At 45.4% G+C, this 26,483-nt stretch overlaps 1 protein-coding gene across 1 annotated transcript; it reads left to right on the forward strand.

Moving 5' to 3' along the window:
- Window positions 1-5,279: 5,279 nt before the first annotated feature.
- On the forward strand, window positions 5,280-26,417 carry CAPN2 (calpain 2). The gene is made up of 21 exons (XM_042895202.1): window positions 5,280-5,516; window positions 5,634-5,703; window positions 10,586-10,704; window positions 10,949-11,082; window positions 11,894-12,062; window positions 13,534-13,617; window positions 14,553-14,638; window positions 15,295-15,369; window positions 15,540-15,700; window positions 16,096-16,265; window positions 17,008-17,019; window positions 18,663-18,874; window positions 19,485-19,521; window positions 20,346-20,411; window positions 20,655-20,712; window positions 22,240-22,304; window positions 23,432-23,500; window positions 24,141-24,219; window positions 24,686-24,802; window positions 25,139-25,197; window positions 25,809-26,417. The coding sequence occupies exons 1-21, from the start codon at window positions 5,280-5,282 to the stop codon at window positions 25,830-25,832; spliced, it is 2,103 nt and encodes a 700-aa protein (XP_042751136.1). The 3' UTR covers window positions 25,833-26,417.
- The last annotated feature ends 66 nt before the right edge of the window (window positions 26,418-26,483 follow it).

The raw sequence follows: 26,483 nt of genomic DNA on the forward strand, positions 1-26,483 counted from the left end.
CTTGTGCCAGTGCCATCTTATTTGCTCAAAAGGTTGTGAACTCCTTGCTCATTTCTAAAGCACATTTCTAGTGAGGGGTGAGGGAAAGCAGTGGCTTTGCAGGCACGCCTGTCTGCATGTGGAAATCCATTCTGTGCTGGAAATCAGGCTCGGGTGCCAGCTCCAAGAGACCAGGTGAAAATGCTTCAGACCTTTCCTTCTTTCCAAAATCCAGCTTTACACTGCTGGAGGGCAGAGCATCTACAAAACCTAGGGCTGACATCACCTATATGGTAATGGAGTGCTAAAGCTAGGGAAAAATTGAGGAGAATCAGCACTAAGGACTGTATTCTGGTTTAGAGGATCTCCTTTTGGGGGGGCAGAGAGAGAGGGAGGAAGGAAGAAAAAAAAAGTTGTCTTTGGTACTCTGAAAACAGTGCATGCAATTGCTTTATCAGCAACAAAAGGTGTGAAGTTGATAGAACTGGAGATAGTTGTTTGGCCAAACAACCTGCAGAGGGCAAGGATCCCATCCAGTGCATGCCCTTGGCAAAAGTGGACAACTGTGAAGCACTTTGCATCACCAAAGGGAGGCAAGCTGGTGCCTTTCCCAGCAGTAAAAATTGGAGTCTTATCCACCATGCTTCCAGACTTTTGGTGCTCCCTGGATATAAAATGTTTACAACAAAAAAGAAAAAAGCCTCAGGTGCAGAAGGCTTTTTGGACATTAAGCAGGTTCTGGTGGTTTCTGTTCTTATTGTTCATCTTGCACTGTCACATGGGTGCACACCTCCCTGCTGCAGTAGCTGTGGGAATCTCTAGCCTGGAGAAAAGAAGCATGGGCAACTTTCTGCAGAGCAGAGCCCAGCTGCTTTCCAACTCAGTAGTCAGGTTTCCCAAGGAAGGGCCACTGCTTGCTTAGCCAGAGCTGGGCAAACAGTTGCTTTGTTTGCAGGAGGACATGGCTGATGACTATCCCTTGGTACATTTAGACAGAAGGTGTGGGGAAAGGAAGAGAGAATTTCTAAGGAAAGAAACCAATTGAGATAAGGAATCCAAACAGAGGCTAGCTGGGTTACTTGTCTGCAAATATTTGAAGAGCAAGAATGTAAAAGAGGAAATGAAATTACCTGGTCAGTCCCAGGTGGGCACTGGTAGGGAAGACTGGGTGTGGGAATTATTGCACTGTCTACAGAAATGAAATTAGATACTGTTGTAATTGAGTAAAGAAGAGTGGTCAGAATTTAATCTCTGTTATATTTCAGTACTTCTGAGTGTGTTTGTGTACTGAATCAGAATGAAGATTTGAATAATAAGGGGCTGAAGGGAGGGTTTTTTCTTTTCAGAATGGTTGTTTTTTTTCCTGAAAAATAGACCCATTCAGACGTGTCTTCTTTCTCTGATGGTAGGGATGAATATTTCTTTCATTCTCTCTGCAACATTCTTACACAACATTCTATCCCCTGTTTCTTTGGCCCGGAACCTCTCTTTTGCAGTAACTGCCATAAACTTTGGCAATGCTGTTCCTGAAAAGCAAGGTGCTTTGGTATTTGGGAGTTCCCAATTTGATCCAGAATTCTTTGTGTCCCGCGTATGGTTTTGGGATATATTTTGGTTTTGGTAACTGATATTCTGTGTGCTCTGTAACTCCAATTGCCACTGGACATGAGAGGGCACAGAAGGGGTGAAACCTTGCACATCCCCAGCATGCTGAAGTATGAAGTGGAAGAAATATGATAACATTTTATCTCTGTAAATTGCTGTAAAATGTGCTGTAGGATTTTTTTTTCCTGTCCTTTGCCTTACATTTGGAAAGAGGCTGAGGACGTCTTCTCTGATGGAGGTCTGGACCAGGTAGCCACCCAGTGTGTCTCAGTGATCCGTAGGAGAGCACTTTAAGTCCATTCCCAAGCTTGATTAGCCCCAGCATGACCTGTTTTGTGTAGAAAGTGATGCTCAAGCACCACCTACAGGATACAAAGAGGAAAAGATCGTGGCTGTACAGTTGACTACACTGACAATTATGCTATGGGGGGAAAAGGGGCTAGGTTTTTCATAGACTTCAAATTTGCTACTGGAGTGGTGTTCTCCCTGAAGGGAAATACAAATAAGAAAAAGGAAAAAAAAAAAAAAAAAAAGAAAGAAAGAAAAAAGATAAAACTGAATCTGATTTCTTTTGCTTCTGGAATTTACATATTTTTGTTCATCTCTTCATGATTCCTTCTCCCTTTTCTGATGATGGTGAGAGGGTGAGATAAATGGAGAAGAATAGAATCAACCAGGAAAAGGCATCATCTTGGTTGCAAGGGAGAATGTGGCAATTATGTGAAATTGAAACTGTTCCACGTCAGTGGGAATCCTTAGAAGAAAACTGCCAGTAATCTAATGACTCTAGACATTTCTGCTGTGCTGTATTAGAGGGAAATGAAATAGCCCTCCTGCACTGCAGCACTCTGCTAATGAGAACCAAAGCTGCTTATCTGTATTGTAGACCGTAAGCTGTGAAAAGGGATTAGCTTGACTTAAAGAGCTTGCATTCTCCCATTCTGGATGTACAGGCTTCTAGACACCCTTTTATTCTGAAAATTGAGTGACTATTACTAGGCAGACCAATGTGAGCTATGACATGCCTTCAATGTTTGTCCATAAGATTATTCTCTAGAAGTCACTGCCCCACATACGAAACTCCACAATCCCAGGGGATGAGGAGCTGGGAAGAGCATTTCACAAGACTGCCAAAGCCTTGCCAGCACCCCTCACTGCATTGGCTGTGCTTTGTGATGGTGAGGAAACCTCCAGCCCCAAAGGGGAAAGCAAATCCCTGTGTTATGAAACGCCACCACTGCTGCCAGCCTTCTACTTTAGGAAGGCATCCTCATGCAGGGGTACTCCTGGGGAGGAGAGTAGGAACCCAGCATGGCCCCTGGCCAATTGGGAAGACTTTATCTTCTATCCCCACAATATCTGTATATTGTGTATGGCAGAAAGAGCAGCACGAGGACAGATGAGAATCACAGAACCATGTGAGTTGGAAGGAACCCCAAAGGTAATCTGGTCCAACTGCCCTGCAATGAACAGGGACACCTACAGTTCAATCAGGTGCTCAGGGCCTTGTCCAGCCTGACCTTGAGTGCCTCCACGGACAGGACACCCACCACCTCTTTGGGCAACTTGTGCCAGTGCCTCGCCAGTACTCTGATTTGTAAAAAACTTGTTCCTTATATCCAATCTAAATCTCCCATCTTTTAGTTTGAAACCATTTCCCCTTGTCCTATCAAAACAGACCCTCCTAATGAGTCTGTCCGCTTCTTTCTTATAGCCCCCCTTTAGAAGAGAGACAGATGCTGCGAGGTGTGAGGAGAAGCACAGAGTTGCTCCCAGTTACTGAGTGAGGATGGGGACATAGGGAAAGAAGAGCAAGCACGTCCTACCTGGGACATCCCTTTGGTCCTGTTAGCCCCTGTCTCACTGCAGGGACTCCAAGAAACCTTTGTTAACTGTCTGCACAGAGAGGCTGTGTAACCTCCTTGTACACACGTGATGTTCTTGATCATTATCCAGGCATAGACTACAGGCACGCTGCCAGCAGCCCCTACAGCAGTCATTAGTAATCCCTTATGGGGCACGGATAGGTTGCTAAAGAAAACAGAGCTATTGTATGACAAATCTAACTTAAGCTTCTGCACCTACTGGAAGCTAGCTAGAGGAGTTCATAAGCCAGACCTCGTTTCTAGGCTAGTGAAAACCACTGCTTTAAACTGACATTAGTTTCCTTCTACTGTGGCTCTTGAAAATGAGGTTAGCCTGATCTGATACAGTGGCAGCTGTACAGCTCTGATCCACTGTGTGGAGCCAAACCAGTGCCTCTGGAGCAGCTCTGCGGTTACGTGGCTCCCTGCAGGTTACACTGCAGCACCACCCAAAATCCAAACCCTATGTCTGAGAGCACGGTCCAGACACCCCTTGAACTCCCTCTGCCACTGGGGCTGTGCCCACTGCCCTGGGCAGCCTGTTCTGTGCGCACCGCCCTCTAGAGCAGACCCTGTTCCTAACCCCCAGCTGCCCCTCCCCTGACAGTTCCATGCCATTCCCTCGGGCCCTGTTGCTGTCACACAGAACTCAGCGCTGCCCTTCGCTCCCTGTGAGGAGCTGCAAGCGCCAGCAGGCCTCCCCTCACTCCTCTGCTCTGTGCTGTGCAAACCCAGCGGCCTCAGCGCTCCTCACACAGGTTGCCTTCAGACCCTTCGCCATCTTTGTTGCCCGCTTTTGGATGCCCAATAACACAGTGGTATCTGCTTTGTGGCACCCAGACCCAGTGCAGGAAGAGAAGCTGCACAGAGCAGAGCAGAGCAGGACAAGCCCTTCTTTCACCCGACAGCAGCGCTGAGCCTGGGGCAGCCGGGCTGCTGTTGGCCCTTGTAGCTGCCAGGCACATGGCTGCCTCAGGTTGAACTTGCTTGTTTTCCAGTGCAATTGCAATGTTTTGTCCCATAACTGTGTAAGCAGAATGTGTGCTGAGTATAAGCAGAGGAATCATTAATTACTGAAGCTCAAAGCCACCAAGCAAATCTGCAGAGCCCCTCAACACATCGAGGAGCCCTGTCTCGACAGTGAAGGAAATATTTTATGATTCTCAAGGGAAAATCCTCACTTCTCACCACACAATAAAGCCAGGTATTCTACCAGTCTTTTCAAACAACAGCATCGAGTTTAGTTCAGTAGGACGGCTCCGAACGAGCCCTACGAGTGCGTGCGGAGCTCGGGATCCGCTGCCCCAAACGCGGTGCTTCTCCGCGCTGCCGGGCAGCGCTGTGAGTCAGACGTGAAGCACGGCACGAACCGCCCGGGCTCTGGCTGGGAGGACAGGCCCGTTGCAGCGGTGCCAGCGGCGCGCAGCCGGAGGCGGCCTTGCAGGGAGCCGTTCAGGCAGCACGGGGGGCTGTGCGTGGACAGATGCCATCCTCGGACACGTGCGGGGCTTTGGAGAGGGGAACTCCCAACGCCAGCAGTACGCTGGGAGCGATGCCATCCGCTTTCTCCTCGTGAGTCCCGCTGAGAGCTGTAGATGCAGGCGGGGATTCCTCCCGCTGAAAGCGCTTTAAACTCAGAAAACGTCCGTTTCCTGGCGGAGGATGAACACCCGCGGCAATGCGCGGGCTCGGCGGGAAGGAAGCGCGCTTCCCTTCAACCCCACGAGGGAATTTTTGGTTGGGATCTGGTTTGACGTTCCCCTCCCACGACCCGCGGGGTGCGGCACGCCCGGGGCGGCCCCGTGACGGGAGAGGCGTGGCGGCGGGGCGATGGCGGGGATGGCGGCGGCGCTGGCGAAGGAGCGGGCGGCGGCGGCGGGCGCGGGGCGGCACGGGCAGGCCGTTCCCTACCTGGGCCAGGACTTCGGGGCGCTGCGGCGGGAGTGCCTGCAGGGCGGCCGCCTCTTCCACGACCCCTCCTTCCCCGCCGGACCCGCCGCTCTCGGGTACCGGGAGCTGGGGCCCAACTCCTACAAAACGAAGGGCGTCGTCTGGTGTAGACCTACGGTAGGTGCCCGGCTCGGGGTGTCCGAGATGCGCGGTGCTCGCCCGGCTCCATCCCCGCCCTCGCCCCTCTCTTGGTTCCGTCCTTCTCGCGTAACTCCGGGCTCGTTCTGTTGCCAGGAGCTGTGTTCCTGTCCGCGGTTCATCGCCGGCGGAGCCACTCGCACCGACATCTGCCAAGGAGCCCTGGGTAAGCGGGGCGGCGGTCGCAGCTTTCTGCTCCCAGCGCTGCTCCGTGTGGGTTCGCGTTGGGCTCTGCCCTCCCGTGCCCACCGTATCGCCTCATGCCGGATAGGAGCAGGGAGGATGCAGGCAGGTTTTCCGTTCCCTGCTTGCTGTCCGCCTTTGTGTGCTCGTCAGCCTGACTCACGGTTGCCGTTAGCAGCACGGCAGTGCACAAAAGACGTGAAGGTTTTGGAGCGGGTCCAGAGAAGGGCCGTGAGGATGCTCAGAGGGCTGGAGCATCATTGCCATAACTGACAGTCCGATGTTCTCTTGAGGTTATGTGGTACCACCAAAGGGTATGACTTGAGTCACAGCTTCTGTGCCTTTCCCTCCTGAAACAATATTTGAATAAGAGGCTCTCAGTGTTCGTGTTTGTTTTCAGCATGACTAACTGATGCTGTGATTGGCCTTGCTATCTTCTTACCAATCTGTGCAGAGAGAGTTGTCTTTGTTACTTACTGATGAACTAATTCGACACTATAGGTTCTTCCTCCATAGCCACTGAGTTACTAAGACCCTGTTTTGAATCTGTGTTCTTTTGCACAGATGTTCTGTGCAAATGCTTTTAATTTTGCCTCTGCCTCTTCTGACACTCACCTTTGCACAGAGAGATTTAACTAAACTTCGGTTTACTTGAACTTCACTTGATGACACTGATAACACATCATGTTTCGGAATGTTCCAAAGGACATTGCACTAAAAGACATCAGATGTTCTTGTATTTTATATTATTAAATTTTTTTTGTCCATAGAAAACTTTAGTGGTCTATTTATCACCCAAAAAGCTTGATCAGAAAGCAACAGACCTGTGTGTTTTACAGCAGGTGCTAACCTACTTGGAGCATCTTACAGTAGGTATCCAAAGCACATGCATCTGTCACTACTGTGACAGGCTTCTTGGCATGGATCGCCAGCACAGAAAAGCTCATTAGGTTCTCAGGACAACACAGTTTTCCCCTTTTGGCTTTGGGTTAGCCATTATTCTGCTTTATCATTGTTAGTTAGAAGCTTTTTAGGACAAGTATTTGGAGTCAGTTTTGCAGTATCAGGTCTGCAGTTAATTATGGGGCTTGGCCCAGAACTGCAGCAAATGGGATGTGGTGACTCACTGTAGCAGAACCAAAGCAAATGCAGAGGAAGCTTATTCACCCTTAACCACATTCTTTGGAGGGATGTCACCATGGTATCACAACACTGAGGTGTATAGGACACAGTGTCTTTTATCTGCTATTTAATCACAGATATATTCTCTTTGAATACAGATGTGTGGAAAAATAATAAAGTGAGTAGGATGAATGTAGAAAATGAGATGCATGGCTTTCCCACGCAGAAAACCACTCTATTGTGAGTGAGCTGACACTGCTTCTTGTCTCCAACCAGAAAATTTCCAGGGGTCCCACAGTATTGATACAAATATCTCAGCCACTGACATAGTCATTAATCTATAGTTACGACTGCTGTAATATACTGATGCTTTTTGAGATTGGCTGAATGTACTTTTTTCCTTTGACCCCACACTGCTACATGAGCTGCCCTCATGTTGTACAATAAGCTTTGCCTTGCTTAGCTGTCCAGAATGGCCTATTTTAGACCAAGCATCTTGTGGCTATTTATGCTTGCCTTGTTGTAACTCTTTTTGTTTGTTTGTTTGTTTGTTGTAGTATTGTTGTTTATTGTTGGAGATTAGGTAAATACACAGATGAATGCATAGAAATCAGAAGTAAAACAGCAAGAGCAGCACACAGGAAGCAAGATGAAAAAAAAAAAAAAAAAAAAAAAACAACCACAAAAAAACCCTACTTCTTGTTAATATAAATAAACTCACAGCCTGATGATATCCTCTTTTCTGATCACTTTGTTCTGTCTATTGCATTGTGCATTTGCACTGATTAGCCCAACATGGCTGTCAGCCCTTTCAAATATACCCTATACAGAACCTATAGCTCAACAGCCATACAGAAGGACCAGTTTTATCATTAAGGATATTTGGTAAGGAGCTTCTTCTTCAGGCTTGCTTGTGCAGGCTAAAACTCCAGGTACATTCAAAGGCTTTGAAATATCAGGTCTGCTTTTAGTGATGTCAGTTTGGAAAGGCAGAGCTTAAGTCCTGACTGCTGGGCACTTCTATGTGTGGAAGCCAAGGGGTGGTGAGCTTTTATAAATATGCTCAATCTGCCCTTTAATGCCAAGAAGCTGTTGCCCAGGCAGGGTCAATATCTATAGTTGTCTGACTCCTAAGTTTTCATTAGAAACTGCTCCACAGAGAGGCTTTACATCAAAGCCTTCTGTTTCCTTCTCTACTGTCTGCCTTCATGGTACAACTAGGAGGTAAAGGAAAACCCTCGTTAATTCTGCTAAGAGTTTAGAGGTCCTCCATGACTTCTCTGATGTTAATAACACGGTGTCAAACACTCTGGGGAGATCCCCTGGAGTCACTGAGTGCATGGCTGAGCAAAGCTCTGCAGTGTGTGCTCAGCTGGTTGCTGCAGGTTGAGCAACTGGGAGGGGAAACACCCCTTCAGCTGACTGTGAGCAGGAGCTATGCTGTCCAGGAACTGTGTGGTTTCACCCAGCTGTGCCACATACTGTGGCCAAATACTCACCACAGCCAATACAGCTGTGCTGAGCAGGCTGAGTTGCTGTTTTTGTGAGTTTATTTGATTTATTCTGGAGAAGAGCATGCAACTGCCTGGCCAAAGGAAGGTGTCCCAGCAGTGTGGGTGAGCATCCTCTGAGCTAGCCTGAATCCAGCTGCTGTCAGCCTGAGATGTCAGACTTGCTTTGTGCACATCTGCAAAGCCTTGCAGGGAAGGAGATGTGTGTCAGTGCTGCTCAGATGGGAAGGCTGTGGGCAGCCCAGTCGGGATGGAAGGGGAAGGGTGGCTGCTGTGCGGAACAGCAAGCTTCCTGCACACCTCTGCCACCAGCACTGCAGTTTCTGAGAGACGATGTTTGCTTTACTGTGTTGATGTACTTGGCATGCTGGTTATAAAGTTTGGAAATGGAAGCTCAGATATGGCCAGATCACTAGTACAGTCCTACTGATAAACTTTAATCCAGCCTTTTGCCTCTGTGACTGATGATAGATTATTTGGCCTGTGTGCTGAGACCTAATAACCCACTAATCTGTGATTTTTTGACATGTCTCATGCCTGATCCTAGTGTTAAGGGTGCTTTGAGATTGTCTATTTGTCATATCTTATGCACATGTGTATTTATATCCATCCCCTTCTCCCACTGTCCAGAATGTCTCTGCTATCTGAAGCCCAATATGCCAAATACTTAATAACCACCTCTCTGTCCCTGTAACCTCCTTTAACTTCATAAATCACAGAATTGCAAGGCTTGGAAGGGACCTCAATAGATCATTGAGTCCAACCCCCAGCTAAAGAAGGTACCCTACAGTAGGTCGCACAGGTAGGCATTCAGACATGTCTTGAATATCTCCGTAGAAAGAGACTCTACAACCTCTCTGGCAGCTTGTTCCAGTGCTCTGTCATCCTTACTGTGAAGAAGAAACAGAAGGATTTTTTTTGCCTGTGTTAGTGAATTTTTGTGATGCTTTGTGATGTTGTGCAATGAGAGAAAAAAGTCCAGGAAGGGGAGGAGACAATGAGGTCTCAATTCAGTGATGGGAATGTCCTGATTCATTTTGGCCACACAAGGGCCCTACTCAAAGTGGCAGGCCTCTGACTTGCTAGCAGCTGATGTGTGTTTCCTAAGCCTGCCATCCAACGCATGCTGCAGGACAGTACTGGGGGATCTGATGCATAATGCAATCATTTCTGTGCTCACAAAACGGTGTAGCAACAGCAGCTCTGATTACGCAGCTTAGCAGACATAGTGGTGATGGATGACACTACACAATCCTAGTGGTCTTTTCCAACCTCAGTGACTCTGTGATTCTCCTAAGGAGGAGTTCTGAAATGCCACTTCTTCCTACAGGTCGCAGGAGTCAGGGAAGCACTGAGTCCTTATGTCTGTAACCACGTTCTTAATGCGCTTAACTGGAAGGTGACCACTCTTAAAACAACATTTGTTTCTGAAAATAAATGCAACAGTTGCAGTCTCCTGCTTGGAGAGGGATGGTGTGGAAAAGTACTGTTCAAACAGCCTGGACCCAGCCTGGCTTAGTGTGTGTTGGCTCCATCTCTGGAAGAGTGAAGAGGTGTGTAGGCTCGAGAAACAGTGCCTGCCTTCAGGTCTTTCCTGCCTCTCTTCTGACCAGTGTCAGATTGGATGCTGCACAGGACAAAGAGGCCTCTAACAAGCCTCCAGAGGTGTATAAGGTCAAAGGAGCTCCTGTTTGGCAGGAGATTGCAAGGGAACTTTAGCAGGAACTCAGCCCTAGGATAGATGTCTGGGTGGCAAGTCAATAAGCATCGGTGAAATGTAGAGGAAGGAAAAGAAAGCAGCCTATTCTTGAGAAAACACAAGCCTTTTGAGGAGAAATTGCACCTCAGGGAACCTTTGTGCTCTTTGACTTTTCCCCATGCTGTATACTCACTCATGCTAACCTATGCTGTATACTCAATTGAATATTTATTTCTTTTTCAAATAGTTCCAGCATGGGTGATAATTATTGCTATTACTTTTTTGTTGTTTGTTTGTTTGTTTGTTTGTTTTTAAATCTTGGGAAGACACATCTGCTTGGAAATGGCATATATTTGTATACATACATTTAATGTGTCCTAGAGGTAAAGTGATGAGTGGGATCATCTCATCACAGCTGAGGTGGTTCATTTCTGAGAAGGCACAGTGATCACCATGCGGGTTAAAATGCACAATCCCTATGCAAAAGTTAAAGAATAACTCTGAGTAATGAGTGTTGTATTTTTTTTTTGCAGGGGACTGCTGGCTCTTGGCAGCTATTGCCTCCCTCACTCTGAATGAAGAAATTCTGGCCCGTGTTGTTCCCAGAGACCAGAGCTTCCAGGATGAATATGCAGGAATTTTCCACTTTCAGGTATGTGGAAATCTGGCTCTCGCCTTCTCCTGGGTGCTGTTTGCCAGGAACCTGTGTGGTTGGTCATGTCTACATGCAAGGTGTCTCTCAGAACATCTTGGGGGACATCAAAAAACCAGGCATCAAAATCCAAGGAGAGTGATGGTGATGGAGGGAAGAAGGCCAATGACCAAAGAGCCAGGAGCAGGGGTTCTCTTTGTTGGTGGACATGGGCCATTGATGAGGTGTTTGCATTCTCTTCCAGTTCTGGCAGTATGGAGAGTGGGTGGATGTTGTGGTGGACGACCGGCTGCCCACCAAGAATGGGGAGCTGCTCTTCGTGCACTCAGCGGAGGGCAGCGAGTTCTGGAGCGCGCTGCTGGAGAAGGCCTACGCCAAGTGAGTAAGGCCTGGGTGGCCGCCTGGGGCAAGAGGAGCTGCTTGTTCTCACTTCCTGCTTCTATTTCCCCATAGCATCCACCACAGTGCAGATACTACACATTAAAATGTCAGCCTCATTATCACAGCGGCTGCTTTAGTGAAGCTGTGCTGACAGGTGCTACTGACAGCAGCCAAAAGTACTGTCTTTGCTGCTAGCCAAGAAAAACATCCCCTGGCAAGGCTGTTCTTTGAGTGTCATCTCCTGTTCCTGGGGTCTGGGAGCTCCATTTCATGTGCTCTGAGCACCTGTGAGGGTTTTCAGCTGCACTGCTGGTATGCAAAGCATGCCAGTCCACCTGCCCAGATCTGTCTTCAGGGTGAAGATGCTCGAAGGTGAATTTCAAGTTTGGGAGGGGGTCAGGGAGGAATTCTGCCATATAACATTACAATTTTTAAATTGACTCAAGAAACAGAACTATTCTAGAGCAGCTGAAAGTCAATCCCATGATTGTTTAAGGGAGTGAACAAGTATGTTGTTGGTTCTTGTTTTTTGAGTTTTGGGGGTTGTTTTTTTTTTGTTTGAATAGCATCCAAGTTCATTTGTTGTTTTTTTTTGTCATTGATAAGACTGAACTTGCAAATGATCACATTCAGCCTTACTCTAAAGAGCTATAAGAAGGAAAGCTGAAGGAAGGAGGTTGCCTTTGTAGCTGCCATGGTGCTGCTGAAAGCAGAAGTGCTGTGACAGTTTCCACAACCGAGTGCCAATCTCCAAGAGAAGAAGAGAATAGGGAACCTGATGGTTGTGTGGGTGTGTGCTTTCATGCAGGCTGAATGGATCATACGAGGCTCTCTCCGGTGGCACCACCACTGAAGGCTTTGAGGACTTCACTGGTGGGATTGCAGAATGGTATGAGCTGCAGAAGGCACCGCCCAACCTCTTCAAAATCATTCAGAAAGCACTGCAGAAAGGCTCGCTCCTTGGCTGCTCCATCGATGTGAGTTGGTGCTTACTGCTGGGTGCTTGGCTCTCACTCTGCATGTGGGCCCATGGGAGGTGGAGCTGTGCTCCAACCGCGGGAGGCGCACAGAGGATGCTTCCCTCTGCCTCTTGAAGATCAGTTCTCTGCTCTTCCTTCTGCCTGGAGAGTTTGACCCAGAAGCACGACAGAGCAATAGAGAATAGGTTGAAACATAGATCTAATTAGTTCATGTGTTAAAGCTCTTTGCCTTAGTTATTTTTCTTCCTTAAGACCCAGGAGTTGGACTTGATGACTCTCGCGAGTCCCTTCCAACTCAGGAAGGATTCTATGAAAATTTCTGCTGTTTTTAGGCTCATGGTGAAGAATCATACGGGTAACTCATTAAGGATCCCAGTGTACATCTTTGTTCTTCAGAAAGTCTGTGTCTTGGCAGCAGATTGCCACAGGCTAAGTGGCTTTGGGCAAAGAGCTGCTGCTAATGGTTCCTCCATTGTGCGCTCAGTTGTTGCGGTCTCCATCCTGTTTGTTGTATAGGTTGTACCCAAAGGTTCCAAAAAAGAAAACTGAAGCAAAAACAACTGGGATACATTGTCCAATCAGGGAGGCTGTTCTTGGTCACTTTAAAGGCTTTATCAGAAAACACGTTGCCAAAATCTATATCTGTGCTATAAAAAAATGAGCAGCTTTTTGTCACTGACTACAGCAATTCAGCATTGCTTTTGGCCTCACTGAAATTAATCTGGGTATCATTACTGCGATAACCAATGTACTCCCAAAGGAGATTAAATCTTAGTTGTGTCTAAAGAGAAGGTAAATTGTTGACAAGAATTGCATTCATAATTTAAACTCAAGTGTTTCCTCCCTTTTTTTTTTTTGTTTTTGTTTTTGTTTTTGTTTTAAATCCCAGTCACAAGAGAGGGAAGTTTCACAGCAGGAAAAATACTTTGTTAATGTTAACGTGCAACTCTACAGCACTTTCCAGTCATGTTCTAGTCTGCATTTAGATAAGAATCTGATATCTGGAGTTTTGCTCCAGAACAATACAAACCTCATGTTGGGGGTGGGGGAAAGTAAATATATTCCCTTGTTGGTGAGTGCTTTATACACTGTAAAGTAATTGTTAGTGAGTTTGGTCTTTGAAAAATCCTGTAAACTCTTTTCTTCTTGTCTGTCAGAGAAAAAGGGGAATAGAAGTTAAGCATTATAATGCCCTGTAGTAAAAATAGGGCATGAAATGGCAGCAGGAATTCTGTCTGCTTGATCCCACTCCCTTCTTTATTTTTTTTTTTCTCTAAGCTTCAAGTATGCTTGTTTGAAGATCACATACCTTCTGATAAGGAGGAAGGAGAGTGACAAACATGTTTAATGGAGGTTGAAGAAGCTTTAAATCAGGATGTCAAGCAGCCACTTTGTGAGGAATGATTTTCTTTGCGGTGTTCATAGGTCAGACTAGTCAAGTGTTGTAATAGCTTCTTTGCTCTTACAGATCACCAGTGCAGCTGAGACGGAGGCAGTCACATCGCAGAAACTGGTGAAGGGACATGCGTACTCCGTCACTGGGGCAGAGGAGGTAGGTGCTGTGCCCCAACACAGGGACAAATGCAGCCAGCCCCATGCGTGATCCTCCCTGAGCCGTGGCAGCAACAGATTGGTCTTCATAGCCAAAAATTCTTCAGTCTCTGCAGAACCAGATTTCTGAGTCACTTCTGTGTGAAGAAATAGTGAGTCAATCTGTGTGTTTTGGGTAAACGCAAACTTGAGTTCTTGAGAAAGCTCTGTGCAGAGGGCGCATTATCTTCTGGTGGATTACACCTTAGGTGCATGGCAAGATGTGCGAGACGTGCCAGGCAAAAAAAATATTATTATGTATTAATTAACAGCAATCAGCACCTTCCAGCAGAGCAGTGTGTGTGAGAGCCGGGTGCCCAGCCAAGAGTAGGTGATCAATAAAGTTAAAGTGTGCAAAACCAAAAGGAAGCAGACAGGTCATGGCATCCTTCACATGTATAAAGGACATTTGGTCACTCCAGTAGTTATTTTTGAAGTATGTATAAAATGGCAAAGTGAGGTGTGATGAGTCCCCAGCCACAGGCATGTTGCAAGGCGATGGGCAGTGCTCGCAGGCAGGTTGGGGTGCATGCACTTGGTCCTCCTGTCACAGAAGAAGAATCGGGAAGGAATTTGACCTTAATTCACAAAAAGGTAGGCAAGCTTCTCCTTTAGAGATGTTTGCAGGCTTTATATGAAGAGTTTGTTACGGAGACCCATCCTTGGACTTTGGAGCTCTGCCCTGCCCGCTCTCCTCTGTTTGCTCTAGTGATGCTGCAGCTCCTGCCTCCAGAACTGCATGTTCCTTGTAAAAAATGACTGTTCTCACTGGACCTCGTAGAGCTTCGTTTGTCTCAGGCTCTGTGTGCACAGCAATGGGCAGATTAAAAAAAAAAATGGAGGAGAGCACAGAGCTGAGTCCTTGAGTGACTTTCCATGTTCTTCTGATCCCACCAGGTGAACTTCCGTGGAAGTATCCAGAAGCTCATCAGAATCCGAAATCCCTGGGGGGAAGTGGAGTGGACGGGGAAATGGAATGATAAGTGAGTCAATGGCTTGCATGTTGCCTATAGGTGTTGACTGCAGGGAAGTACTTGTGTTCCTGTTGTCCTCTGTCTTCTCCCTACCTCCAGCTTCACTTTAAGTCATGTCTGGATGCGATGTTCACACTGAGCTGGTTAAAAGAGGCATCCCACCACTTTGTCTCCCATGCTACAGTGCCCTCCATACAAACACCTGCTTTTGGGCTAGATGGGGTGGTTTGGTTTGTGATTCCTGCAAGTCTTTTTGTTGTTTTTGCTGTTTTAACAGCCCAGATTCAGTGGTGAGCTTCTGAAAACCTACTTTATATAAGGGCTGTAAAAATGCCTTTCTGTGTTAGCAATGAAAGCTGGAGTTTATGTACTGTTGTGGCTGAACAGTATTTACTCTGGGTCTTCCTGCTCTGTTTCAGTCAAGGCATCGGTATTTTGTGAAAATAAAACTCCTGCCTTGCATTTTAAGAGGCCAGGTACCTAATGTCCCAATGTCCCTGTATTTCCATTCTGCTGTTGTTTGAGAGCCCTAGAGCCGCTGTCAGGTGGGTGTCATGGAGTGTTGTAATCATGTAGGGCTGTGAGAAAACTGAGTCATTGTGCCAGACCAGCTACATTAAGATTTAACTTTTTAAAACTGCAGTTAATGTGGGTTTGTCTTTCAGCTGCCCAAACTGGAGTGGTGTTGACCCCGAGGTGCGAGAGCGGCTGACGAGGAGACATGAGGATGGGGAGTTTTGGTAAGTGAATGAGCCTTTTTCCCACACAAAGTACCCTCTCCCACCACACTCTCCAAGATGAGTGAGTAAGTTCACCCCAATTCCCAGTGCTAAGTTGCTGAGTAGAAGAAGGACAAGGTGGCTGTCTGGAAATACTGTCCATCTTAAAGAGATGGCATTGCCTCCCCCAGGATGGCCTTCAATGATTTTCTGAGGCACTACTCCCGCCTGGAAATCTGCAATCTGACTCCAGACACTCTGACAAGTGACAGGTACAAGAAGTGGAGATTGCTGAAGCTGGACGGGAACTGGAGGCGAGGAGCTACTGCGGGGGGCTGCAGGAATTACCCAAGTAAGAGTGTGCTCATCCGCTTGTTGCTCTGGGAGCTTCAGTCTCCAGATAGATATTCTGCAGTGTAAAGGATTGGGTTGAAGCCATAACCCCAGTGGCACAGTGGTGAGAAACCTTTCTGAGTCTGGTGTAATGTTGACTTTGGTGTTGGCTTTGGTCAGTCCTGCTTGCCTAACGCACCTTTGTCCTTGATGTTCACTGGTCTGGGGTGGCTTATGACATGCTGGAAGTATCAGGGAATGATATCCAGAAAATGCAAGTGCATGAAAGACACGGCTCCATAATGAGGGTCTACTTGTGGGTTGTGAAGCTGGAAGGGAAGGGCTGTGTCTGTCCTAGCTGGCATGTGTTTATCAAAGAAGTCTCTGAGCAGTTTTCATATATCCACTTCACAGACACCTTCTGGACGAATCCACAGTATTTAATTAAGCTGGAGGAAGAAGATGAGGATCCTGATGATCCTGAGGGAGGCTGCACATTTCTTATTGGCCTGATTCAGAAGCATCGGAGGAAGCAGAGGAAGATGGGAGAGGACATGCATACCATTGGCTTTGCAATTTACGAGGCAAGTAAGATGCATGGAAGGAAAAGGAAAAGTCACTCACTCTATTAACCCAGCAAAGTCCTCGGTTCCTTCTGTGCTCTACCTGAGCAAAGTTGGGCATCCAACCCAAACCAGGGGTGAATCAGATACCTGTAGGCAGAGGGAAAATTCCATTTAGGTGTTAAGAAAATTGTCCTACACCAAAACAGTGGTCAAACACACGGACAACAATCCAGAGAGATTACAGAAGCTATGTTCTTGGAGATATTCACATCTGGTCTGGACAAGGTCCCAAGCAGCCCCACCTAGCTTCGGTACTGGCCTTGATTTGAGCGGGGGGTGTGGATCCAATGACTCATATGGGCTTCTCTCAACTATAGTATTCTATGGTTGTACATGGAGGAGCAAAAAAAACCATTTAAAACAAAGAAAGAGGGGAAAAAAAAAAAAAAAAAAAAAAAAAAAAAAAAGAAACTTGCAGAGTGGAGAAACACAGTCTGAACTTTATTTATTATGCTGTGATGAACAGAGACTAAAGAAGAGCAGCTATAACAGGAATGCAATGCTAGCCAGGGCATCTGCACAGCTTGGGAAGTACGAGTCCAGGGGCAGAATGAGCCAAAACACCTGTAAAACCCTGTCTGCTGACTAAAAGTTCAGGGATGTGTCTATGGCAGCTCCTTAATCAGTCACTTTGTTTAGAAATACAAATGTTGCCTAACTGCACTGCAGCACACAACTAACTGTCCTCTTCTCCCTGCAGGTGCCCCCAGAGGTACGTAGCACGCAGTGGTGTCAAAGAGTTCAAAGTACAGCTTTGAGGCTGATGTCTGTGGGCAAAAACAATTGAGAGGATCCTCCTTCCCTGAAGGACCATATGGGCTATGCAGAGTCTGAAGTTAGTGGCCGTTTATTCTGAGGTGGGATTGAGCCTGTATTGCATTTTCAAAATGTTCTGGGTTCAGATGAGAGCTCCCAGTACAGCAGAAACTCACGAGAGCAGCTCCTTCATGGCTATTTGTAGTAGGCAATGCAACAGCTGTTCTCCCAGCACAGACCCACACCTGCTCCTGCCCTGCACAGAGGTTATGCCTGACGCAATTAATCTTCCACAAAGGTGTTCATTCTCATTCCCCAGGGCATCCTCTTTCTTCTTCTCTCAGATTCTACCTGTGGGCAATTAACAGCATGCCCCAGAGGTCAGAGGAGGGCGTGCAGTGGGGTGTGATGGCTGAGCAATGCAAGGCAGGGCTGCAGGCCCCTCTCAGACAAATGAGGTGGAGCAAAGTGCCAGGGTGACCTCAGCCATGGCTTGCTGTACCTGACAGAGTGCACTCAGATCCCTGAGGCACAGGAACAGCATGCAGCATATTTGGTTGCTATGTAAAACATGGTTTTACCAGGAAAGAAGTGGAGTTGCCAGTTCATTTAATCTCTTACCTGCCTTCTGACTGCTTTAGCAACATTTTGTTACTCCTTGGCTCACACCCTAGTGGTCTAAAATCTATTCTGCGTACCAAAAGACTTAGACTACAGTCTGTTGACTTTTCTGCCATAGCTGCAGCAGGTCTGACAGGTTTCGCATTCTTAAAAATCTGGACAGAGGGGAAGTGGTGTTTTCTAAGCAGAGCATGTTCCTGGTGTCTGCTTCTGGATCTGAAATAGCTTGTCTTTAAATCCCTGCCCTGAAGAGTTTGTTCTAGAAGATGTCACCACTCAGATACACTTCTGTAACATGCAGTGTTGATTTTATTCTCAGAGCCCTGCAGAACTGGGCTCTCTGCTGCAGGGCGGCTTGGGGAAGCAGAGCTGCAATGCCCTCATGGCAGTAGTCCTGGGGCTGGGCATCAGCTGCAATACATCTGGCCTTCAAATAAAATCAGGGATGAAAGAACATCTAGAAACATAGAATGGGTTGGGTTGAAAGGGACCTAAAAGACCATCCAGTTCTAATCTCCTGCCATTGACATCTCTCACCAGCTCAGGCTGCCCAGGGCCCCATCCAACCTGGCCTTGAGCACCCCCAGGGATGGGGCACCACAGCTTCTCTGATCAGCTGTGCCAGGGCCTCACTGTCCTCATTGTGAAAGATTTCCTACAATGTAACCTGAATCTCTCCTCTTTCAGTTTCTCCCTTGTCCTGTCACTATCACACCATGTTGGTCTCCAAAAAGAGTTGTCAGATTTTTTCACAATCTGCTAAACATAAGCATTATTTGAATGCTGTAGTGAGATGGTCTGCAACACAGGAGTACTGTGGTGCGAGACACCACTCCCTTTCTCTTTTCTCTTTCATTTTGGTGGAACATACATTTTTCTCTTCACACCTAGGTAATTGTCGTCTCTGTTGTGTTTGTAACTAAGAAGAACAAATACGTGCCAATGATGGGTTTTCTCTGTTTTCTTGCTTTCCCTAAGTTTTCTGGCCAGACGAATATTCATCTGAGCAAAAATTTTTTCCTGACTAACAAAGCAAGAGAAAAATCCAACACTTTCATCAACCTCCGGGAAGTGCTGAATCGGTTCAAGCTCCCCGCGGGAGAATACATCATTGTGCCCTCTACCTTTGAACCCAACTTGAATGGAGACTTCTGCCTCCGAGTCTTCTCAGAGAAAAACGCAAACTCAGCGTACGTAGCTTTGTGCTACAGGTTATTTACTAGGAATGGGATGGTTTGTTGCAATTATTATTTATTTTATAGTAATTTCTGTCTGGATAGATGCTTTTTGGAGCCTTTGGAGTGTAGCCAGCTGGGTCCCACAGCCTAGCCTGATCTGTGGAAACAAGAAAGCCACAGAAAGACATGCTTTGCATTGTTGGTGAGCACACTGACTACGAGAAATAGTCCACACCTCTGAAATCATACTGGGAAGAAAATTCAGCCAATTGTTGTCTTTAATAACACTGAGCTAGGTTTTAGTAGAGCTGGCTGAAAGCACACTGTTGGCTGCAGATGTGACATGTCCTATACAGCACAGGGAATGGGGCCTTGGGAAGGGGTGGGAGATCTTTCACAGCAACTTACCTCCTCCACTGCAAGCAGAAACCTTTCTCTCCTTGAGTATTTTCTATACCAATGAGAATACTGGAATGTCAGTGTGTCTGAGGTTCACTCCACCAACCTCTCAGCTTTAAACATGCATTATTATTACTGTAATTTAAAGAATTTGGGCCTTAAAGTAATTGAATCAGAAAAGTGACTTATTTTGGTTTTGATATCAATTTCTGTATCTTTCTAGGGTTATAGATGATGAAATAGAGGCCAATTTTGAAGAGGTATGTTTTAAATATTTTAAATTGAGATAATTTTTGTCATAAATAAATGGGGTTGGGCTGTCTTGTTCCCTTTGCAGTCCAGGCAGATGGCATTTTTCTGTAGGCATTAGCACTCTATCCCACTTTAGAAACAGATTTTTGAATATGCATAATTGAATGTCCAGACCAGTGAGTAGAAAACATCATAAGCAATAATGGAAACAAATGTTGCTTCTTTTCTGAGGTGGGGAACTTGGGCACTCCAGGTGCCCAGCATCAGGTGCTGCCTGCAGAGATAAGCTGAAGCCATAGGAAATTCCCTTTGCTGTCCAGGAATCCAGGAGCACAAGCCTTTAGCCATAGGTATACTTTCTCACGGGATGTTGTTTCCATGAGTAGAAAGTGGCTCACCATAGGTTTTGTGTTGTAAGGGCTGAGAATGTTTCACCTAGTAATGTGTCTCTACATGACTATGGGACTTTTTTTCCAACATGAGAACTTACATTTTGCAATCTTTTCTTAAAATGAGGACAGCTAGCCCAGCTGAGTAGCAGCAACAGCAAGGTTGTGAATTTGGTTGTGTCCTTTTTTGATACAGAATTTGATAAAGAATATTCATTTTTTTTTAGTGAAAACCATTGCAGAAGTTCTTAATCCTTCAGTGTTTGCAACAACATTCTAAGCATTCCCTAAATCTAAAAATGATCAAAATCAAAGCAAACAATACAACTACAACAACCTACAACTTTGCCATTTAAACTGCATCATTATTAGAAGGACATTAAGTCCTTCTCAGGCAGAAAAGTTCCTCCTTTCCATATTCTGTTTTTCTATCTCTCTTCTAGACTGAGATCAGTGAAGATGACATTGAGCCTAGCTTCAAAAAGCTTTTTGGGCAGCTGGCAGGAAGCGTGAGTATTTCACTGTTATTTCTTATTGGTGGCACGGGTAGGTGTGCAAAAGGAACAGCTCCCAGTCGCTGGTGCCAGTGGATTCAGACTGGCCAAATAGGTTTCATGATAAGGGCACACCCACATCATACAGAAACTCTGAGGGATGCTGATCTTGACCATCAATCCCTAAGGATTAGGAGGCTGCTTATGAGATGGTGCCTGTGTCTCCCAGTGAAGAACTTATTTTCCTCTTTTCTTCAGGATGCAGAGATCTCTGCCTTTGAGCTGCGCAGCATCCTGAATAAAATCTTGGCTAAGCGTAAGTACCTGCCCCCAGCAGGGCTCCCAGTGCAGCCGTGAGATCCTCTCTTCACATGGCCAGGGCCACATGCCCTGCAGCCTCAGGGAACTGCAGAAACATGTGGGCTGTGTTCATGTATCTCAGGCTGTGCGCTGTGGTGGGGCATGTTTGCAAGCCTGCTGCAAACAGGTGCCTTTTATTCCAGTGCCTGGTATAGGAAACTGACTGCCAGGAAGATGAGCTGATTTAGTGAGGGGACTTGGTAGCACAGGTTGGTGGTTGGACCTGAGGATCTTGAAGGTCTATTCCAATCTAAGTGGTTCTGCAATTAGTGCTTGGTAGTAATCAGGGGAGGGTATTGCTGGTACATGGTATTGAACCATGCAGGATTCAAACCTGACATGAACCATTGCCCTGAGTGATCCTGGTTGAGGGACCAGGAGATCACATTGATGTCCCAAGTGAAAAGAAGTTTACATGAGTAATTTGTTCACAAAGAAATTTGTCTCTGCAAGAAAACTGATTTCCTACCTGAAAGATTTTGCATCTGGGAACAGTTTCTGCTGGAGAGGAGCTGTTGAGACCATGACTGAACAACTGGTGTCTCTGCAGTTCCAGTACCGTTTGCAGCTCCCAAGTCCTATCACTTGCCTGTTGCCAGAACCAGGAGTCAGAGCTCTACAACAGCAGCCCACAGGTTTTCTGTGAAGGTTTTCAGAGCTTGGCTAAGGATTCTTTTCTTTTACATGAAGCAGCGTTTGAGCCTGGAGAAGAAATTCTCTTTAATTTCCAAAGAAATCTTAGCTAGGAAGCCAGGGCTGTGCTACATGGATCAGCCAGTTATCAATGGTGTATTACTGGTTACCAAGCTTGATTTGATGAATTGACCTCCACAGTTCAAAAGTCCATGTTGTCCATTGTTTCTGTAAAGCCTTCCTGAACTTGTCTGCTTATTTCTGTCTCTTGTTTTTGCAGCATACCTACAAACTAGACTAACTGGGCTGTTTGCTTGAGGAAATATCACAGCAAACGTTCACCCTAAAGTCTCTCTGTCATAAAGGGCTGTTTATTAGCATCCATTTGTCCGCTTCAGTGCTGTGTCCCTCTCTTGTACAAGACCAGAACTATCTTTAAGGATAAGCTTACCTTAGAAGGGGTACCAATGCAACTGCTAGATCCCAAAGGCTGAGCATGCTGTTTGTAATTCCCAGAGCAGCAGGCAGGCATTCCCTCCTGCCTGCTGTGCTGGTTTGGCCCAGACCACGGCAGCCATACAGTAGAACACCTCATTGTAAGTGCAGATGTGAAGGAGACACCACACTGCCTTTGAGTAACTAATTTGCCACGGACAAGGCAAAGTGCTAAGCACTAATTATGGAGAAACAAAATTACCCAAATGAAAAGGTCATCTTGCCAGTTGCAAAGCCTCTGAAAAGACAAGCAGTTAAGGGTAGAGGTGTGTACACTGGTTACTCCTAGGCAATAGAGGAAGGTCCTTTGGTACAGCATGCAGCCATAATTCCATCTCTTGCTCTTTCTTTACAGGCCAAGATATTAAATCTGATGGCTTCAGCATTGAGACATGCAAAATAATGGTTGACCTGCTAGATGTATCCTTTAAGGCTGTTGCCTAAGGGTGCTATTTTTCTGCCTGAAGTAGGTGAGCTGCTGCTTTTGCGATGCCTCCTGAAGCAGATAAGCTGTTTTTGCTCTGGTACCCCACATAAAAACTGCAGTCCTTGCTTTGGCCGCTGACCATGGCATACACATTCTCTCAGGCAGTGGGGGAACTCCATTTCCAGACAGGGCCATCTGTTTTTAAGTCTTGCATATTACAGTTTAGCTGATGCCACAGTGAGGTTTGCTGGGAACAGGCAGCTCTCAGCAGGGTGGGGACAGGCTTGACTGGTAGTTTAGATGCACACAGCTGGCTGTACTTACTTTGTTATCTGGCTGGAGTTGGGAAAGGCACTGTCAAGCCATAAGGATTTAATAAACAGAAAACAAAGCAAGCAAATAACAGGAGCCAGAGACTATACTGATTTTTAGGAGTTTCTACATCCAAGCATAAGCACAAAAGTGTAGGATGAAGGATTTAGGTGTAAGAATAGTTACATCCAGCTTCTCTGTTCAGTGGGAGTTGAACTGTGTACTCAGAAATAAATGAAAAATTACCAAACAAAATGATTATCTGCTAAAATTTTGTGTTAGCAGCCAGTACTGACTACTTAGTGGTTTTGGGGAGGGAAGAAATAAGTGACCAGGTTTTTTTGTTAGCTGTCTGTGCAAAAGTTCTCTAAATAGCAGGCTTAGTTGTGTCTTTTCCTGTTTATAACCTAGACTTACAACCTCCTGTAACTGCAGGTGTCAAACCAATTACGGAGAGCAAAATGGCATCATCTGTGCTGCTTTATACATGTATTGAAAAGACAGAGAATTACCAAAGGAGGAGTGAGAAGGGGTTGTGAACTGATCACAGTTTAAATGAATCAGTCACTGTATTGACTTAGAAAGACAAGAAGCCTTGGAGAACATTTGTGTATTCAACAGAATGCTTAAACAAACCCAAAAGAGACAAACAGAAACATAAGCTCTAGAGAGGACTTGCATCCTTTTCTTAATATTAAAAAAAAAAAAAAAAAACAATTAAGTCACAAATGCTCATGTTAATTAGCCCAGCACAAATAGGGAAAACCCTTTTTCTGACTTGCAAAGAAATTACCTTGACTCCAGCAAGAATGATGGGAGTGGAAAACTGGGGCTGAAGGAGTTCCACACACTCTGGACAAAGATTCAGAAATACCAGGTAAGACACAACTTTTGGGGGAGTACATATAATAAAACATGGATTGTTTTGCCTCATACGATATACAGCTACCAGAAAGTTTAATTGCAAGTTTTGCACGCAGCTCCTTTGAATGCAATCACTGCAAATCCCTTTCTATTGAAAAGAAACCAGTCTGAAGGAGATGAGGCCTCTTCACTACTGGTGCTCCTCTGAATTTGCAGAGGATCAAGACAGACTAGAAAGGGAAACTCAAGAACAGCAGCCGAATGTATGCACTAGGCCAAGTTACTTAACACCCATGTCAATTCTAATTGAAGCTGGTCAATTATCTAGCAAACTACAAGCACAACCAAAACTCCCCTACAGTTCTACAGAACATGAAGTAGCCAGAAAACGATCTGGTTGGCTTGGAGTGTTTTGCTTGGAAGTCCTATGCTGTCTGCTTGAGGCCATGCTGACCAGAAGTTGGGTGGCAGCCATGCTTTCCAGTGCTGTGACACCTTTGGGAAGGCGTACGATGCGCCTCCTGCAACTCATGCATCCTCAGTCCCCAGGTTTTAGCCCTCAGCATCCACAGCTTCTCTTCACCCTTTTGACTGAAGCCAAAAAGCACTCCCAACTGTTGACAAGTTTTGACTTTAGGTTTTATGTCCTGCAGAAAATTTACAGGGAAATTGATGTGGATCGATCTGGAACTATGAATTCATACGAGATGAGGAGAGCACTGGAAGCTGCAGGTAATTGTCTTTTTAGTATTATAGCACGTTCAAGCTGAGGTGGCACATGCTCACTGCACTCCTGTACGTGATTTCTAAGCTGAAACATCTCATTCATCCACACCTGAAAGGCTTCCACTTAGTCTAGATTTTTCACCAGGGATACTGTGACTTAGGGAAGGGAGGTAGCTTGACCAAGGTGTGATGCTCACAGTAGCATTACAAGAGTCAGTTTGCTAATGAAATGTGGGAGTTTGCACCATAGGAAGAACACAAGACACTGTCAGGAGCTTAAATAACCCCAGGTGAGGAGGGGGTGGTGGGAGCCTTTCCAAAATTGAATAGATACTCCTTAAAATTTGACAATTTAACCAAAAGTAGATGTTTAATTTTCTAGCACTGTCAATAGTTGGGGGTTTTTTGATGGTTTTGTTGTTCGTTTTTTTTCCTTTTTTCTTCTCCTCCAATCCTTGACATCATATTATAGGGTTCAAGTTGAACGGCCAGTTACATCAAGTCATTGTGGCTCGGTTTGCCGATGAAAACCTCATCATTGACTTTGATAATTTTGTCCGGTGCTTGATTCGGCTGGAAACCTTGTTCAGTGAGTACAGGTTTAGAAACCAAACTCTGCTGCTTTGCCTTTTCACTATAAGGCTACTGGATGCTGAAAGCTGTTTTAAATTAACATTTGTTAATATTACAGACAGAACTATTACAAAATCTTTTTCTGCCTACTTGGCAAGCAGTTCTTGTACACTGGCTTACAGACACAATATGTCTGTCCTTAGTAGGATGATTTCACCCTGAGCTAAAAAGTGCTACTGTGAAGTCTGTTGGTCTGTCATAAACTCCTCTCTGAGCTGAAGCACAGAGAAGAGGAAATCTTTCCAGTTGGTCCCTATATTCATTTTTCTCCATCATCTCTCTCATTCCACAGAAATGTTTCAAAAGCTGGATACTGAGAAAACTGGGACAATAGAATTGAACCTCATTAATGTAAGTTCATTCCATTCTGAAAGGTTCCTTTCTTATTTGGGAGGTGGAGGGAGTTAATAGCAAAGAGCATCCTGCTCTATTCTGCCTAGTTATGGCTGGGTATGTATTCTCATATATGTTAGGTTTATATTGCTTATATAATTGTCTTGAGAAATATCCTTTTCTAAGCTGTACCTATAGCCAGCCTCAAATAAGATGCAATATTTTAATCAGAAGTCACTCATTTACTGGAAGTAATTTTAGTTGAGACCTAATTGTGTAGGTCTCTTCCCTGCCTTTTCTGTCAATAACAGGGTAAAATGTGGGCATGAGAGTACTCACAGGAATGGAGGATAAATGCTTTCTTCACCATTGTGTGTGTCCTATAGAGAGCTAGGAGAAAACTAACCTGTTACTGAAGTTCAGTTAACAACTTATATCTGGACCAAATGAGGAATGCATGTATCATTCTGAAGTTCCTCTACAATAAGCGAGATAAATTTAACTCATTCAGGTCATATCTTAAAGTTACTTCTGTAATAATATTTACACTCCTTACGGTAGAAGTAGAAACATTCATATTTGCTCTGGGCATTTTTCATTAAATTTCAGGCCATTTTTCTCTCTCATAGTGGCTCCTCTTCACTGTCATTTGAACTACTACCATCAGCCTAAGATGCTTCAAAAAGGTGAAGATCAGATGAAGATAATCAAACAGCATACAAAGCAAAAAAATACATATATGCTAAATTACACGTGCCTTAACTTACAAATGGGAACTTTGCACATGCTTACAAGGAGGAAAGAGCTAATTCCATGGCAGAAGAATCTGCAACCTTGTTTGATAGATTTAATAGTCTTTATATAATCCTACGTACCCTCTGTACAGCTTTATTACTGTATAAATCCTCAGTGCAGCTTCTGAAAAATATTTCTTTACCAATATCTTCCTATGTAATGTGGGAAGAAAGATCATTATGCTTGAATAAAGGCTTTTATAATAGCAGCACCACAAAGTCCCACATACCTGAAAGCAGATGGTATTGCAACCCCTCATAACATGGGTGTTCAGATAAGACCTGGGGCCCTGCATGTTTTCTGTTAAGCTTCAGCATAATTCCTTACCTTTGAGGAAATATTTGATCCTTTCTACTAAATAACTTTGATTACCAAATGACTGTCCCTGAACTGATAGCTAAACTGATAAATAATATTTCCACTGGAAATTTGTATTTGGAAAATACGCTGCTCAAATTTTTTTTCTTAAACATATCTCTTAGAAGCTGAGGTTAACACAGGTTGTGTGC

Source organism: Lagopus leucura, unplaced genomic scaffold (assembly GCF_019238085.1).
Source record: "Lagopus leucura isolate 7727_CA_CO unplaced genomic scaffold, USGS_WTPT01 Super-Scaffold_73, whole genome shotgun sequence".
Lineage (NCBI taxonomy): Eukaryota > Metazoa > Chordata > Aves > Galliformes > Phasianidae > Lagopus > Lagopus leucura.

Coding starts and splice junctions, on each gene's coding strand:
- CAPN2 (XM_042895202.1), top strand. CDS start 5,280: ATGGCGGGGATGGCGGCGGCGCTGGCGAAGGAGCGGGCGGCGGCGGCG. Junction 18,875..19,484: donor GAGAAAAACGCAAACTCAGC/GTACGTAGCTTT, acceptor GTATCTTTCTAG/GGTTATAGATGATGAAATAG. Junction 20,412..20,654: donor TTGGGCAGCTGGCAGGAAGC/GTGAGTATTTCA, acceptor TCTTTTCTTCAG/GATGCAGAGATCTCTGCCTT.